The 15,783-nt window shown below is 44.2% G+C and overlaps 1 protein-coding gene and 1 long non-coding RNA gene across 2 annotated transcripts in view; one reads left to right on the top strand and one right to left on the bottom strand.

Annotated features, from left to right (window-relative positions):
• Positions 1-15,783, top strand: part of LOC138260459 (uncharacterized) — a 442,993-nt gene that overhangs the window by 157,265 nt on the left and 269,945 nt on the right. The gene's annotated exons all lie outside the window — the stretch shown is intronic.
• GALNT16 (polypeptide N-acetylgalactosaminyltransferase 16) overlaps positions 1-15,783 on the bottom strand; it is a 386,127-nt gene that overhangs the window by 182,356 nt on the left and 187,988 nt on the right. The window contains exon 2 of the mRNA XM_069208972.1: positions 9,481-9,656. Within this exon, the coding sequence (XP_069065073.1) occupies positions 9,481-9,656 (176 nt within the window). The remainder of the gene's footprint in view (positions 1-9,480; positions 9,657-15,783) is intronic.

Below are 15,783 nucleotides of genomic sequence, written 5' to 3'. Positions count from 1 at the left end.
ATTGGGGTTGTAAATCTTGCAAATGTGTGCATATATACGGACATTTACAAGTACATATACGTGCAGTGCTTTAAATGGAAACATGCAGGCACTCACTAACTAGAGTCCCTGTTTGCTGCTGGTAAGTGCCGGTACTCTCCCAATAAATATACTGCAGCAGTGCTGAAAAGTGCAGGTATTCTCCCTTCCAAATTAAAGAAGTGCAGGTACTCAGTACTGGACACTACCTGACCATTTAAAGCACTATGATATGTACACACACACACACACCTTTACAAGACTATGTTACTTAACATAAGCAATGCTAGGACCCGCGCCCCTTGCCCGCTCCTCCCCACTCTGTCTTTCTGCTGGGAGCAGGATCCTGCTGGGCTGCCTGGCACAAACAGAAACATTACTTAAATCATTTCAGACTTTAGCAGCAGAAGGCATACCTTTCAATGCTGCTTCACAGGACGACCTAACCTTTCTCTCAAAAACTGGGAGCTTTATTTAAAATAATTTATTTAAAATTAACAAAAGTGTCAGGACACCGGGACAGTTTCCTGAAAACCAGGACAGTCCGGGGTAACCAGGACATCTGGTCACCCTATATTCACCCTCACTGATCCAGCAAAAGACTTCCGGTAACTACCAGAGGAAACCCTGAAAAACTGGACAAAGTAGGGCCATCGAACAGCACAACGTGCTAGCAACATTTTGTTAGTGTCCTTGACGCGTTTTCCTGTAGCCATACATTAATCTATGTTTACATACCAGATTAAATGGACATTTCACACAGATTTATATATGAGCATTTTACTAACTATCTACCCCCTTTTATTCCCGTTCATCTCATATAAATAATGATGTACACTTGGTCTTTTTCAAGGTTTCATTCTTTGTGATTTTGATTTACCAAATTATTCATTTTGATTTTCTCTAGTTGATTGGTTCTACATGTCAATGCTTATGACACAGAAATGCATTTAAACACATTTGACCTTTCCTTAAATGATCTCATTGTTGACCTTTGACCTGTGCAATACATATTAAGGCTGTGCCTGGACAAGGCAACAGATCTGCATGAAGCAGGAGCCAGTGCTTCAGCCCAAGCACAACTCAAAGATTCATAGGGCTGGGATAAGGAGAACATGTGGTGGATGCTGCTGTGGGAGATGCAAGTAGGGCATGCACATTCACAACAAGCATTGGCAAGACCAATAGTAAGGCCTTGGCGAAGTAGTGCCATGGTTCACTGTGTTTTTGCAAGCGTATGCCACAACAATGAAAAAAATAAAATAGGCCATCAACCCAAGGTGGCTGCCTTAAGATTGCAGTAAAAATGTTAAATTAAAAAATCATTCACCAATGTGGCTGTTTGTTACTGATTTTTTTTTAACAACAAGCTTTTAAGATGTACCATGCATTTTATTACAATTTACATTATTAGTATTGCAATTTCTATTATTGGCCACAAAGGACTGTTGCATGGTAATTGAAAGCATTACAAGTAAATAGCATGGTAATGGATATGTATTTTTGTGAAAGCAAAGGACTAATAACATTTGTTGTAGTTTAAAGGGTCAGGTAACAGTTGCACTCTCAAGCCTGACCTAAACCTCAATGTAGGCCAATGACTGCCCTCCTCTGGTCTGTGCTGCTGCCTGAGAAAAATAAATAACTTAAATTATCTAGTTATCTAAGATGCTTTAATAGCAATCCAAAGGCATGTGTGTGACACCGCAACTTCAAGCTTAGGCAGCTGCCTAAATAAACAAAAATACATTAAAAAACAATCTGCCTAGCGGCAAGCACTTTTTTGTGGAAGCACACTACTTCCGTCCAATCACAACATGTACTCCTGGCTCACAACATGTGGGCGAAGCCACAGCCCCTCTCTACTGGTGATCATATAATTCTCTGGTGAGAGCTGCACCGTGAATCCCCACCATAAAAAGGATTGCTAAAGTTAAAATAAAAATGAAATACAATTTAAAAAATGCAAAAATGCACTTTAAACCACCTTTGCAACTGAACCGTAGGGAACTATTTTTAGGTGGTGTGAACATTACACACAGGATTCAATAGCAAAATGTGAATAACAAATTAACCAACCAGTGGAAGTAGCCGGGTCCTTTCTGTTTTGCATTAAAAGCAAGTCATCTCTTGTTGTACAGTGTGGGGTCACCACATGTGTAATGCCAAAGGGCATGGCCCCTGCCCAAATGCAAGCCTGTGTATATAAAATTAAAGAGGATTGACCCCCTGTAGGGCTAGGCCATGTCATAAGACCATGCACCAGTGAGTTTACTCAGGCGTAGAGTGTGGCAGGGATGTAGACTATATGCAAACATTGACTCAGTATTGTGTCTGCATCCTGTCTGACTCGCCTGATATGAGAAATCGGATGTCCTAAAAAGTCTGTGGCTCTTATGCAGCGAAGACCACAATTCAGTCAACCCACTGATGCTTGATGTTGCGTTGGAAGGCAGATGCAGCAAGGGTTGCCCTGCCCACATGAGTGGCAAGTGATTGCACTGCTTACCACCTAGACAAGACCTCACTGAGCAGTGGCATAATGCGACATGATGCAACATGATGGGGCCTCCTACCAATTATGCAAAGGGGTCACTAGAAAGTTCACTTAAACATGCCACCTTTCAGATATACAAAGGCTTTGGACCAATTGGGGCTCTAGAGTTGCAGACACTGACACTGACTCCAGATTGAGGCAGGGAAGCAGTGGGTTTGGTGCAATGGGCATCTACCGATTTCCACCTTATGTCCCATATCCGCCAAACCCTAAATTACCTCTTTGGTCTTCTGCTCCTTCTTTGCTACCACATGACACTTGCTTCCATGCACCTGAGATCTCAGGCACATTTGGAAAGCTTACCTGGGAATGTAGTCATCCTATTGCTTACGACTGGCTTTGTGGTTTGGAACTCACATTTGATTGCTTTCTATTAGCTGGCTCTATTTCTTTTAGGCTGTCCAGATTGAGTTTGTCCCTTCCATTGCCCAAATCCTATTTATTGTATTGGGTTTCTGTAAACAGGCCTTTAAATGTTCTTATCTTGTCACTTTTGCTGTGCATTCAAAAACAGATGTCGAATATGAGGCTCTGTGTTCAAGGGACCTTGGTCTTCACTTTTCTTTCTCTTACTTCAAAGTGAGGGGATTTATGTTGCAATCATGTTGGCTAATGAGGGAGTGCTTGAGGAAGGCTGCACAATACTTTTTTCTATCACACAACAAAATGTAAATGTCTGTAAATGAATGTGAAGATATTTCAGAATGTATCAGAATTAGCAAAGCACAAACAAAGCAGATTTTTGGCAATTCTGAAGTGTGGTGGAAACAAATATTTTAATACAATCAAAACAAATCTACGCACTATGTGATGATTTCCACACATTATCGTTTGTGTGTTGTATACTTTTATCACAAACTGTATGTCTGTGCACATGTAATGGTCATTTCAATTGAAGATGTCTTGTCTGAAATGGCGTGTGCTAGGACACCATGCATATCCCAATCTACGCCACAACTCTCTACACTGCACCACTCCACACTACGCCACTCCACGCTACTCCACACTGCGTCACTGGACTCTACTCTGCACCGCTCCACTGCACACCACTTCACTCTACTCCTGTCTACTCTACATCACTCTACTCTATGCAAATGCACTCTACTCCACACTACTCTGCAATGCACTCCTGCACTCTTCGCCACTGCACCACTCCAGGACACTGCACTCTATGCCTCTCTGCTCTGCAACACTGCACTCTATACCACTGCACTTTATGTCAATGCATTCTACTCTGTACCACTCCACATCAGTGTACTCTACTCCAGTCCGCTCTACACCACTCTAATTTATTCGGCACTATACTCCACTTTACTCTATGTCACTGTCTTCTACCGTGCACCTCTCCACTCTGCTGTGAAATAATCTACTCCACACCATTGCACTCAGTGCCACACCACTCTACTGTACACCACTCCACTCTACTCAATCAATCAATCAAGATTTGTAAAGCACAGCTAATCACCCGACAGGGAATCCAGGCGCTTGCAGTTCTGAGAGGTTCATACAAACAACCAGGTCTTGATGGCCCACGGAGCACCACTCTACTCTGTGCCACTCTACTCTGCTCCACTGCCCTCTATGGCACTGCATGCTACGCCATTCTAATCCATTGTGCTGCACGTCACTCCACTCTATGACACTCTATTCTACTCTGCAGAACTGTACTCTACAACACTGATCCCTGCACCACTGTAATCTACACCACTTTACTCTGCACCACTCTACTATGCCACTGTGCTCAATGCCACTTCACTCTGCACCACTCTAATCTATTCTGGGCCACTGCACTCCTTGCTACTACACTATAGACCACTGTACTCTATCCCACTGCTCTCTGCACCACTCTACACCTCTGCACTCTACCCTTAACCACTCCAACCCCCTCCACTCTACTCTGAGACAATCTACTATATGCCACTGCACTCTATGCCGCTCTACATCACTGCACTCCATACCAATGTACTCTACACAACTTTACTCAATACCAATGCACTCTATGCCACTGCACTCTATGACAATCTACTCTGCACAACTGCACTTCATGCAACTTAACTCTAGGCCACTCTCCTTTCCTCCACTCTACAACACTCCACTCTACGATGCTCCACTCTGTGGAGCTCTACTTTCTGAAACTTTACTCCACTCTATGAAACTGTACTCCACTCTGTGCCACTCCACAGCACTCTACAACACTACTCCACTCTATGATGCTCTACGCAACTACTCATATATGCCACTCCATGACACTTTACTATCCTCTATTCTACAACACACTCCTCCACCGTACTCCATTCCACGCAACTTCACTCTATGCCACTCCACTCTATGACACTCTGTGCCACTCCAGTCTACTCCACACCACAACTCTACAACACTCTTCTCCATTCTACTCTCCTACACTGCTCAACTCTATGCTACTCCATTCTACAACAATCTACTCCGCTCTAGGCCACTCTACCCTACAACATTCTACTGCAATCTAAGTAACACAACACCCTCTGTGCCACTCCACCCTGCTCTACACCATGCTTGAAAGTGCATTTACTACATGTTCTGCCGTCAAGAACCTCCGTATGTTACTTGTGAACACCATCGAACATGGCTGGCTCTGCCGTCACTCCACAAACCCTAAAGTGTCCAACCAGCGCAGAGAAAAACAGTCCGGCATCACAAACAATCACCCACAATAGGTTCTAGAATGTTGCTTTGTTTGATGATGTCTGCTTGGGTTTTGAGGCCTTCTGTGACATCATTCACTGGCTGGTCACAATAACCACTCAATAAATGAGTTTTGGTCTTTCCACCATCCTCCAAAAACACTTTTTTGGTGAGGTTTGACTTTCAATGACAATCAATGTCATGCACCAACTCGTTAACTTTAGTGTTTTAAAAAAAGCAAAGTAAAGCAATCCCACATTTCAGCACCCAACGCCGCCAATGCAACTAAACATACTATATGTGGCCTACACTACACACTCACGAGCTAGGGCGATATAGATGGAAATGTGTCACTTTCCAGCAGCACTAAACACAACCAAAATGCAACACAATCAAACCTGAATGCAACAGAGATAGAAGACATATGACTGTAACCATACATCAGCACCCAATGTAATAAGCAGAAGGGAACTCATGAGTTGCACCAAAACTACAACCACATGCAAGCAACATAGAAGAAAAGGCCACACAGATAGAACATGGTCCTCTAACTAATCTGAGCATGGCCAGGATACCTCATCACCTCACTAGCCTAATGTGTCAAATCACAAAACAACAGTACTCTCTACACTTGAGTCCCCAATCAGACACCTCAGCACCCAAAACAGAACCCACTTGCCAGCCGAACTGCAGACTCTCGAGTATCAACACAGCGACAAGGCCAAAGAGACAGCAACATGCCGCTGTCCAACAGCCCTGGACAAAGCCAGAGAGCCTAGGTCCTGGGAGCAGCAGACTGTGAACAAAGACATTAACACGAGTATGGCCTCCGCACCCATTAAAACACATACATCTCACTTCTTCTGCATGTCATCTCATTCTCTCTAGATCCACCTCAGCACCAAAGACAATACATCTAGCAACATGTCTCTCTCAGTTCATCAAACACCTGAAAGGAGTAGAAAGGAAAATTAGCCTAGAGTACCTTCCCCCAGAAGACAAGTACAAGCAGCCACAGTCCTACAAGACAACAACTCATGCATGAAGTCTCCTATTAGGGAAGTCAGTGCTGGGCCATGTCATTGTCAGTGGAAGACACACTATTGGCCCGATTCACAAAGGTAAACTTACACTTGAACTTAGACCTAAAGTCTAGCTTTAGATCTGAAGTCTAAACTTAGACTTCAGGTCTAGAGTTGGACTTCAGGTCTAAAGTTAGACTTCATGTCTAAGTTTACCTTTCTGAATTAGGTCCTATATGTCCAAGCCCCCCTCAACCTTGCACGCCACCTGTTCTGTCCTGGCCCTGACACACTAAATTCTCCTGCAGGCACACCACGGCACCAAAGGCCAGCCAACTGACAATGCACCACTCTGTGCATGCGCTGAGTGATCACTTGTGCATGCATGCTGAACATCATACAAACCTGTCCACACACACTAACTGGACCATGCTGTTTTCTTAGGACTGGTTCTTGAGCCGCACAGAACGTGCAGAAATGCACACTTCACACATTCTGGTACAAGTGACTAAGCACTTCAGGGCAAGTTGCAAGCACCAAGAGGCCCCATTAGTGGCACATGCACACAGTGCAAATACCACAGGCATACCATAGTATCAGACTTTTAACCTACAGGAATTGATGGGGTGCAAGAAATGCATAAGCAGAAGTTCAAGAGATAACGATTATAAGGTTCTCGCAACAAAATGCAAAAAGTAGCAAGAGTATATTAAATAATGAGTTGGGGCTAAATTTAAGCTACCTGTATTTTCATGTGTGGCTAGTAACGCCTGTTACCGGCAGAATCAGAAAATACAAGTGTCCCAGGACTACAGTGGCTCGTAATCTCTCCTTCAGACATGTTACTGCTCAGGAAACACGTCTATAGATACTCTGTCCTCAATGTATTTTTGTATCTTCCCAAGCACCTATTTAGACACACACCCACACATCTATTTAAATATCCCCCAACTTCAGTCTACGGGGTAGAGCTGAGCAAAAAACAAAAACTAGACACACATAATGAAACAAAGGTCCTCATAAGGTCAATTTTAAAAAAAATTGACAGATGTTTCAGATGTCATTTTCTATAATTTAGAAGACATTGCCTTGTGAGGACTTAAGTTCATGCCCCCACGGTGCAATCAAGGACCCAAAAAGTGAGCGTATTATCATACCCGAGTCCCCACAAGGATAGTAAAACACACAAGCACACACACACACACACACACATACATCTTTCAGCCAGCCCTCTGCATTCATTGGTCAGCTCTAGTGTCAGTCACCTTTTCCTTCCTCCCCCCACCGCATGCAGCATGGGTCACAAACTCAATCCACCTAGGCCATTTGCTTGTTGCCTGGCTGTGAGCGGAGGCACTCTGCTCTTGCACAGTGTGCACATCAGCACAATAAGTGCTTCATTCCGGTGCGAAGGACTGCTGGTGCAAAATGTGCTTTCAAATAAAATATATAAAAGTTGGCTTTTTGACAATGGTTGTTTTCATACAGTGCAGGCCTTCATACAAAAAACATTAAGAAAAGAAAATAATCGTTGGCAAAAAAAAAGGTTCGCAGCCAATGCCAGAGTTACTGGCTTTGTCAATGTATTTAAATTGTAGACTCAGTTTTGCTTATAGGAATGAATATTATGATCCACTTCTAAACACTGTGAAAACAGATTTCATACCAGTGGTGATCTATTATTTGATAAATCCGCAGGCACAGAAAGCCTGTTTAAATATTCCATGGTCATTATTTAAAAAGTAGCTGGTTTGTCTGATGTCTCAGTGAGCTGAGCGTTTGCTGCTGTCAAGCACAGGGACATATTTACAAGAAAGTGGTCCATGATAGATGATGTGCCATCTTTCTTGCGCCCCCCACCTTACTGGCACTTAACGACACCAAGGTTGTGCTGTATTTGAAATACGGCGCTCTGAGCAGGCATTAAATGTAAATTTTGCTGTGCCATTTTTACGGGCCTCCCAGCTCTGCAAAGCCCCCCTTGCATACATTATGCCTGGCGCTGGCATAATGTGTCGCAAAGGGGGTTAAAAAGTAGCGCAATGCAAGCATTGCGCCAATTTGTAAATATGGCTCATCTGAAATGCCTACCTAACGCCACATTAGTGTAAAAAGAATTACGCTAATGTGGCACAGGAAGGTACAAGGGGCTTGTAAATAGGCCCGCAGTGTCCATGATGGTAAAGTAATTAGGTCTGCTACTAGTCCCTTAACACGAGGGAAGGCCAGATCTGCTCCTAGTCCTAGTTTGTGTAACTACTCACAAGGTAGACAGAAGCTCAACTAACTTGGGACTTGCATACTATATATATATATATATATATATATTTATATATATATATATATATATATATAGGCACACATATATGTCAATTACATATAACTGGTGAATTTTCTTCTTTTTTTTAATTTTATTTTTCTGTGAATTTCTAAGGTGTATTTTTTAACATAATTTAAAAACTTACTACCTCCCACACGTATAACTCTCTCTCTATACAAAGATATATATATATATATATATACACACACACATGTAGGTATACTAAAATCTATGTATGTATATATTTACACACACACATTAACTATATATCTATATATCTGCACACACAATGACGAATGATTGTTGAGACAATAAATCTTAGGGGTGTGTGAAACTCGCATAACTTGCTGTAGTATAATTAAGCAAAAATACCTCAAAATTACACACAATTATATTTGATGACTTAAAATGTATCTCTGGCACTCAAAAAGTTACCCTCATGGTATGTTCCGGTAAAAAAATCAACTCGAAAAAGTTGATATCCGATCGCTCAAGTTCACTACACTGCCACTCACATCCAAATTTGTCCGCTTGAGTAAGAAAATCTACCTGAAATGTTTGCTGACTGTCTACGTTAAAGGAACTGCTGCATTCAGATTCAGTTACCTGACCTCTCAGGTAAAAATCTATCTGAAATAACGCTGGCATTCATGAATTACCTAAACAGCATATATGGTGTTAAAATCTTTGTGGCTTAATGGCCTAATCGTGGCAATCTGGAGTCCATTTTGTTACATGGAATTACCAAAATTACTCTGGCTTTATTAAAATTTCGCCAAGGCCTTATATCAATGATGAATGAATATTTCCATGATGAATGCTCATTATTGCAGAATTAGTATTTCTTAGACAACACAGAGAGGCTTAGGACAAGTAGCATGCACGACCCATCACAGTCATACCTGTAGTGCCGGGTGTCTCGAATGGGCCGCTCACTACTCAACTTGTCGCTCTCCAGTTGGTTGAAGGCGTGCTGGCGGTAGGGGTCTTCTCCAGCCTTCAGCAGCTTAGCGGACAGGTAAGCCTTTTCATCGAAGGCCTTCACCTTGCCCCGCTCGGTTTGTGGAACCTTGGTCACCTGCAAAGAGGACATTGTTAGATGGGTCTCTGGGTTGAAACACATTTCTTAACAGTTTGCACGTCAGGTGAAAAGATCTGAGTTTAACCAGGTCACAGGTATCATTTCTGGCAGAGGTAGCTTGCTGGTCACCATTTGTTAAGTCAATAAAATACATGTTGATGAGCAGAATGTCAATGTTAAGAGTACTGTCTACGTTTCACAAGGGTATTTCGCTTCAGGTTGAGAACATCTCAGTGGTCAATGTCGCCCTCACGGACGACATAACTACTAACTTTGGCACTGCCCTTTCTATGCCCAGCTTGCCCTTTAGTACCCTGGCACTGTCCTCTGTACCACCAGTTTGCCGTTCAGTACTCCTGGCACTGCCCTTTCTACCCCTAGCTGGCCATTTGGTACTTCTGGCACGGCCCTTTGTACCACCAGATTGGCCTTCAGTAGCCTGGCACTTCCCTTTCTGCCCCAGGTCTCAGATTTAGAATCAGCACAAAGAGAATGTAAACAGTGTTGAGAAGAAGGGGCCACTGCCTTACTCCACTGCACACAATGCGCATGTGCACTAATTAAAAAACAGGTGGACAACAACCAATAGTCATCCCATACGTTGGTTTGGGTGTAAGAGGGCCACACGTTGGCTTGTATAAAAGGGCCACACGTTGGCTTGTATAAAAGGGCCACACGTTGGCTTGTATAAAAGGGCCACACGTTGGCTTGGGTTTAAAAGGGCCACACGTTGGATTGGGCTTAAAAGGGGCACTTGTTGGCTTGGGTTTAAAAGGGCCACTTGTTGGCTTGGGTTTAAAAGTGCCACACGTTGGCTTGGGTTTAAAAGGGCCACACGTTGGCTTGGGTATAAAAGGGCCACACATTGGCTTGGGTTTATAAAGTGCCACACGTTGGCTTGGGTATAAAAGGGCCACACGTTGGCTTGGGTATAAAAGGGCCACACATTGGCTTGGGTTTATAAAGTGCCACACTTTGGCTTTGGTTTATAAGGGCCACATATTGGCCTGGGTTTAAAAGGGCCACTTGTTGGCTTGGGTCTAAAAGGGCCACATGTTGGTTTGGGTTTAAAAGGGGCACAGGTTGGTTTATGTTTAAAAGGGCCATACATTGGCTGTGGTTTAAAAGGGTCACGCGTTGGCTTGGGTTTATAAAAGGCCACATGTTGGCTTTGGTTTAAAAGGGCCACACATTGGCTTTGGTTTAAAAGGACCACACATTGGCTTTGGTTTAAAAGGGCCACACATTGGGTTGGATTTATAAAGGGCCACATGTTGGCTTGGGTTTAAAAGGGCCACTCGTTGGCGTGGGTATTATTGTAGTAACAGGAAGAGGAGAATATTATGGGAAAAGCCCTTCATAGAGTCCACCTGATATTTCAAGTCATCCAAGTCAGTGCTCATCACAGAATTGGGCCTGGACCCCTGGTCTCAACGTCCTGTCACTACTGGCGGGTGGTGGACCCTCCTCAACCCCAGACCGACCCACTGTCTCTTTTCTTAGCATCCTTTAGTGGCACTGGGGTTGGCATTATACCTACGATCTGTAACTTCTGAACTTTAACCTCTGTGGCACTGGTTGAAATGGACATTCAAAAGTGCAGATGTTCACTGTCGCAGAGTAGCTGTTTGCTAAGGTGCAGTGCTGTAACTCTCCCAATAAAAGTATTGTACCCTTGCTGAGAAGTGCTGGTATTCATCCTTTCAAAATAAAGAAGTTCGGGCACTCAGTACCTGTGAGCATCTGCCCATTTAAAGCGCTGTACTGTGGCCATCCATTGAACCCATCCTTGCCCATCAGTTCAGTTAATGCTAACCATGCAGCTCTGTGCTGATTCACGTCAGCTTGCACCAAAAAGCCTGCTGTGGGGTGATGGGGACACTGTGCTCGCGCTGGCTGGTCTCCCAGGCAACATGGCTGCCACCCACCCCCTCTTCACAAACTCTCCCCAGGCCTCATGTTTCGCCTTGGAGGTATTCTATAAGATCTGATTACTTCCTCTAGTTCACACAACTGCCCTTACCTAGGCTCCCAGCAGCCGGAGGCAATGTTTAATTCGTTAAATAAGTGTGGGTCCAAAGTTTTTCTCAGAAGCCTTCAGGGCGCTATGAAATGCCCGAGGTGCCAAAAAATCAGGGCTGCCTAGTCTTGACTCCACCTCATGCTTTTTTGTTCCTGTGGGCCCCACCAGCTCAAATTAAGCGCTGGCCATTGGTCACCCCTGTGATGACACCTCGGGCCCCTCCACTGCCCCCTCCAGGCATTCCGCTGCATCACCGCTTCTGTACTGCAGCTGCAGAACTTAACACCCAACCTACGCTTAACAACATAGAAACTGTTGGTTTTTTATTCCAGGCTCTAAATATATGACTTAATATCTCCTCCAGATCCTCAGAAAGCAATGGCAACAAATGTTGTAAAACCTTTTTATTGGTGGCATTTTCCCCGCTCCCAAAGATGTGATGGTCCTTGTTCCCAGCTGCCGCCTTACAAATTGTGTCAGATATTTGTGCACGTGTGTACACGTATGGGCGCTTCATGGACAGACACGTATACCCATGCATGCTCATTACAAATGCACACACACACAGGCATACACACTTTTATACAAATACACACACTAAGGGCCACATGTACAAAGCATTTTTCTAGTCGCAAACAAGCCGATTCGCAGACTCGCCCGTTTGCGACTAGAAAAATGCTTTTGGGGATGTACAAAGCCCAAAATGCGTTTCGGTAACTTGTTACCGAATCGCAATTTGGGTTTTGCGATTCCGTATTAGCAAGGGGCGTGTCCAGGGCATCCCTTCGTAGTACCGAATCTAAATGGTATGTATGATTGTTTGGTGACTGTGAACGCGGGCGCAAAACAATCGCAGTTAGCACCAGTTTCAAATTGGCGCTAACCCATTCGCAAAGGGGAAGGGGCCCCTAAGGAACCCTTTCTCCTTTGTGAATGCATGCAAAAATGTTTTTTAAGAGCAGGCAGTGGTCAAACTGACCACTGCCTGCTCTTAAAAAATGAAACTGAAATGTAAATCTTTTTTCTTTTTAAACGCAGTCTGTTTTCCTTTAAGGAAAACGGGCTGCGTTTAAAAAAAAAAGATTGATTTCTTTAAAAACAATCACAGACATGGTGGTCTGCTGACACCAGCAGGCCACCATCCCTGTGATTTTTGTGATTCCCGGTGGGTCACAAATTGCAACCTAACTCATTAATATTAATGAGGCAGGTCTATTTGCGACCCACCGGGAATCGCAAAAGAAGCTCAATGGAGTTTCTTACATTTGGAATTGCGATTCCCTAATTGCGATTCGCATAGAATCGCAATTAGGGAATCGCAATTCCAAATATACGTACATGTGCCCCTTAATTTCATACAACCGTGCGCCACATAAACAGCCAGGTACTGGTTCCGCCTGAATTTCCTCTAAATGCATCGTTCCACATCATCACTTTCGTGAGTTGCAACCAAATACTGAACATTTATTGCTGAAAATTCACACAGGGGCCCATGGAGTCTGTGTCACTTTATAGTTTCCAGGGGTAATAGAATTCTTTAAAACTAACACCAGTTGAACAGTTCAGTGTACCTGTCAATCAATCAATCAATGATTTCTAAAGTGCGGCTAATCACCCATAGGGTATCAAAGTGCTGGTTGCGGACATCCTGCTCAATCGGAGATCCAGGTCTTGAGGTCCTTCCTGAACTGCTTCAGTGATGCGGTCTGACTGAGCTTAATATGCCGGTCCTGTGTTCTGTAGTGCATTGTAGGTGTGTATCAGGAATTTGTATGTGATGCACTTGTTGACTGGGAGCCAGTGTAGGTCTGTGAGGTGGGAGATTCGGCTGTGTCGGGGGATGTCCACGATGGGTCCGGCTGCTGCATTCTGGATTCTTTTTAGTCTTGATTGTTGTTTCTTGGTGATGCCAGCACAGAGTGAGTTGCCGTAGTCCAGTTTGCTAGTGACAAGTGAATGGGTGACTGTCTTCCTCGTGTCGGAGGGGATCCACTTGAAAATCTTTCGAAGGGGTCGGAGGGTGTGGAAGTATGACGATGAGACGGCATTGTCAGTGTGTCAGCATCCCTATCAGTGAGGATTGAGTGAACATAAAGGGGCGACACTGACACGTACAAAACCTCTGCATCATCTTTGACTGCCAAAATCGACAAGTAAACTCAGTCACCTCCTCCTGCTTCTACATCCTCCATATGCTCCGCTGAATCTTCAAATGGATCCATCCAACACGAGAAAGACAGTCATGCACGCCCTAGTCACCAGTCGCCTCAACTATGGCAACGATCTCTACGCCGGAGTGTCCTCCCAGCTACGTAAAAGACTCCAGACTCTAGAGAACACCACAGCCGGAATCATCCTCAACATCCACCTTGCTCAAGCCCAGGAACTTCCACTGGCTCCCGTTCAGAAGAGATGCCAAGTCAAAACCCTCACAGTTGCATACAAGGCTCTCCACAACCTAGGTCTGTCCTTCATCAACCATCAACTAAGCTTCTATGCCCCAGCAAGACAACTATGCTCCGCCTTGCTAAACCTCAAACGCACACCCCACATCCATCACAGCCATAGCTCCTTCTCTTACACAGTAGCCAAGTCCTGGAACAGCCTGCCCCTTCACCTCCGAGCAGCTCTCTCCCTGGCGGACTTCAGGAGACTCAAGAGGTGGCTTTTCAATGGAGATACAGTGCCCGCTGCACCCAAATACCCTTAGGGTGATAGTGCTGTGCTTTACAAATGCTACAATTGATTGATTGATTGATTGATTGATTGATTGACACGTGATGGAGAGAAATACCTGGTATCTGCAAGAGGTGGAAATCTACCACTATAAAAAAAACAAGCTCAGAGATAGACCTCTACACGCATAGAGGGCCCTGGCAAGTGTGAAACTGTGAATCTTATTACCAGCACAAAAGTCAAGGGTACACGCAGGTACACGGTGTCAGCTCACTATTTTCACAGGGTGGACACCGTCTACCCTGCAAGACGTGGGCCCCAATGCAATAGGTTGAACTTGTCCTGGTGTAATTTTCAGACACCGGTACACATTCAGCAGCACCTGCACCTTGTCTGCTCTCGTTTCGTGCAGCAACATGCAGGCATATTTCAGACTCCAGTTGGGCCCATAGCAAAGGCCACATTTAAAGGACCATGAGGCCTCCTTTTGTACCAGAACCTGACTGGGGTCTATCTGATCCTCACATCCAGATGCAAATGCAAGCGAGGGGAACAAAGGCTCACAGCTTGTTGTTATCACTTTACAAATATTTAATAGGCATCCCACAATGCAAATGCAGGACATACTAACTGCTTAGCCCCCAGAGTATAACTGTGATACTGAATTCACTCCTGATGGGGTTTCATACAGATGATGACGTGAACTCCATGCGGTGGACACCACGATGCATGGACCACGTCAGTAGCAACAGACACATTGTTTAGCCTCTTGCCTATCGCTAGGAGTGTGAATTTACTCCTCATGTGGTATCGCTACACCCTTCCTTAACACTTACATAGGTGCATCAACACACTTGCGGCGAGACAGCTTCATTGCACCCAGTCCATGGTGGACGTCAATTCAGCAAAATGCCAGGGCAATGGGGCCACCACCAAAACGTTCACAACAATATGTTATTTCTGTCTACATCATCTTTGGGTCCCCACAATATGTTAGCGGGGACCCCAAAATAATAACCCCTCCCACCAGCATCTGTTTAACCTTTCTAATGGTTGGAACTTTTGTTTTACAGCTGAGAGTAGGTTGTGTTTTAAGGGCCGTCTTTGTAATATCATTACTAAAGGTCTGTTAGCCCTGAATATGTGTAATGCACTATGCCATCTAGGAGCTAGATATATGGTTGCACTGCATTACTTTCTGCCATTTTTTGTGGGGTTATGCCCTCTAGGGCTAACTATATAGTTAAATGCTATTTTTATTGTGGGGTCCTCTAGGGGCTGTTCTAACCATTACAGTCATATCATCATAATAAAATATTCATGGCACGAAAACTCGCCCCATAATGCTTTGCAGGGCATTACTTTTACAAAACATTTTTGCTTACAACTCAGCCTGTGGTGGTCCTAGAGCAATGGGACCACCTT

This window comes from Pleurodeles waltl, chromosome 9 (genome assembly GCF_031143425.1).
Source record: "Pleurodeles waltl isolate 20211129_DDA chromosome 9, aPleWal1.hap1.20221129, whole genome shotgun sequence".
In the NCBI taxonomy this organism is placed as follows: Eukaryota; Metazoa; Chordata; class Amphibia; order Caudata; family Salamandridae; genus Pleurodeles; species Pleurodeles waltl.
This window is presented reverse-complemented; position numbering and strand designations above follow the sequence as displayed.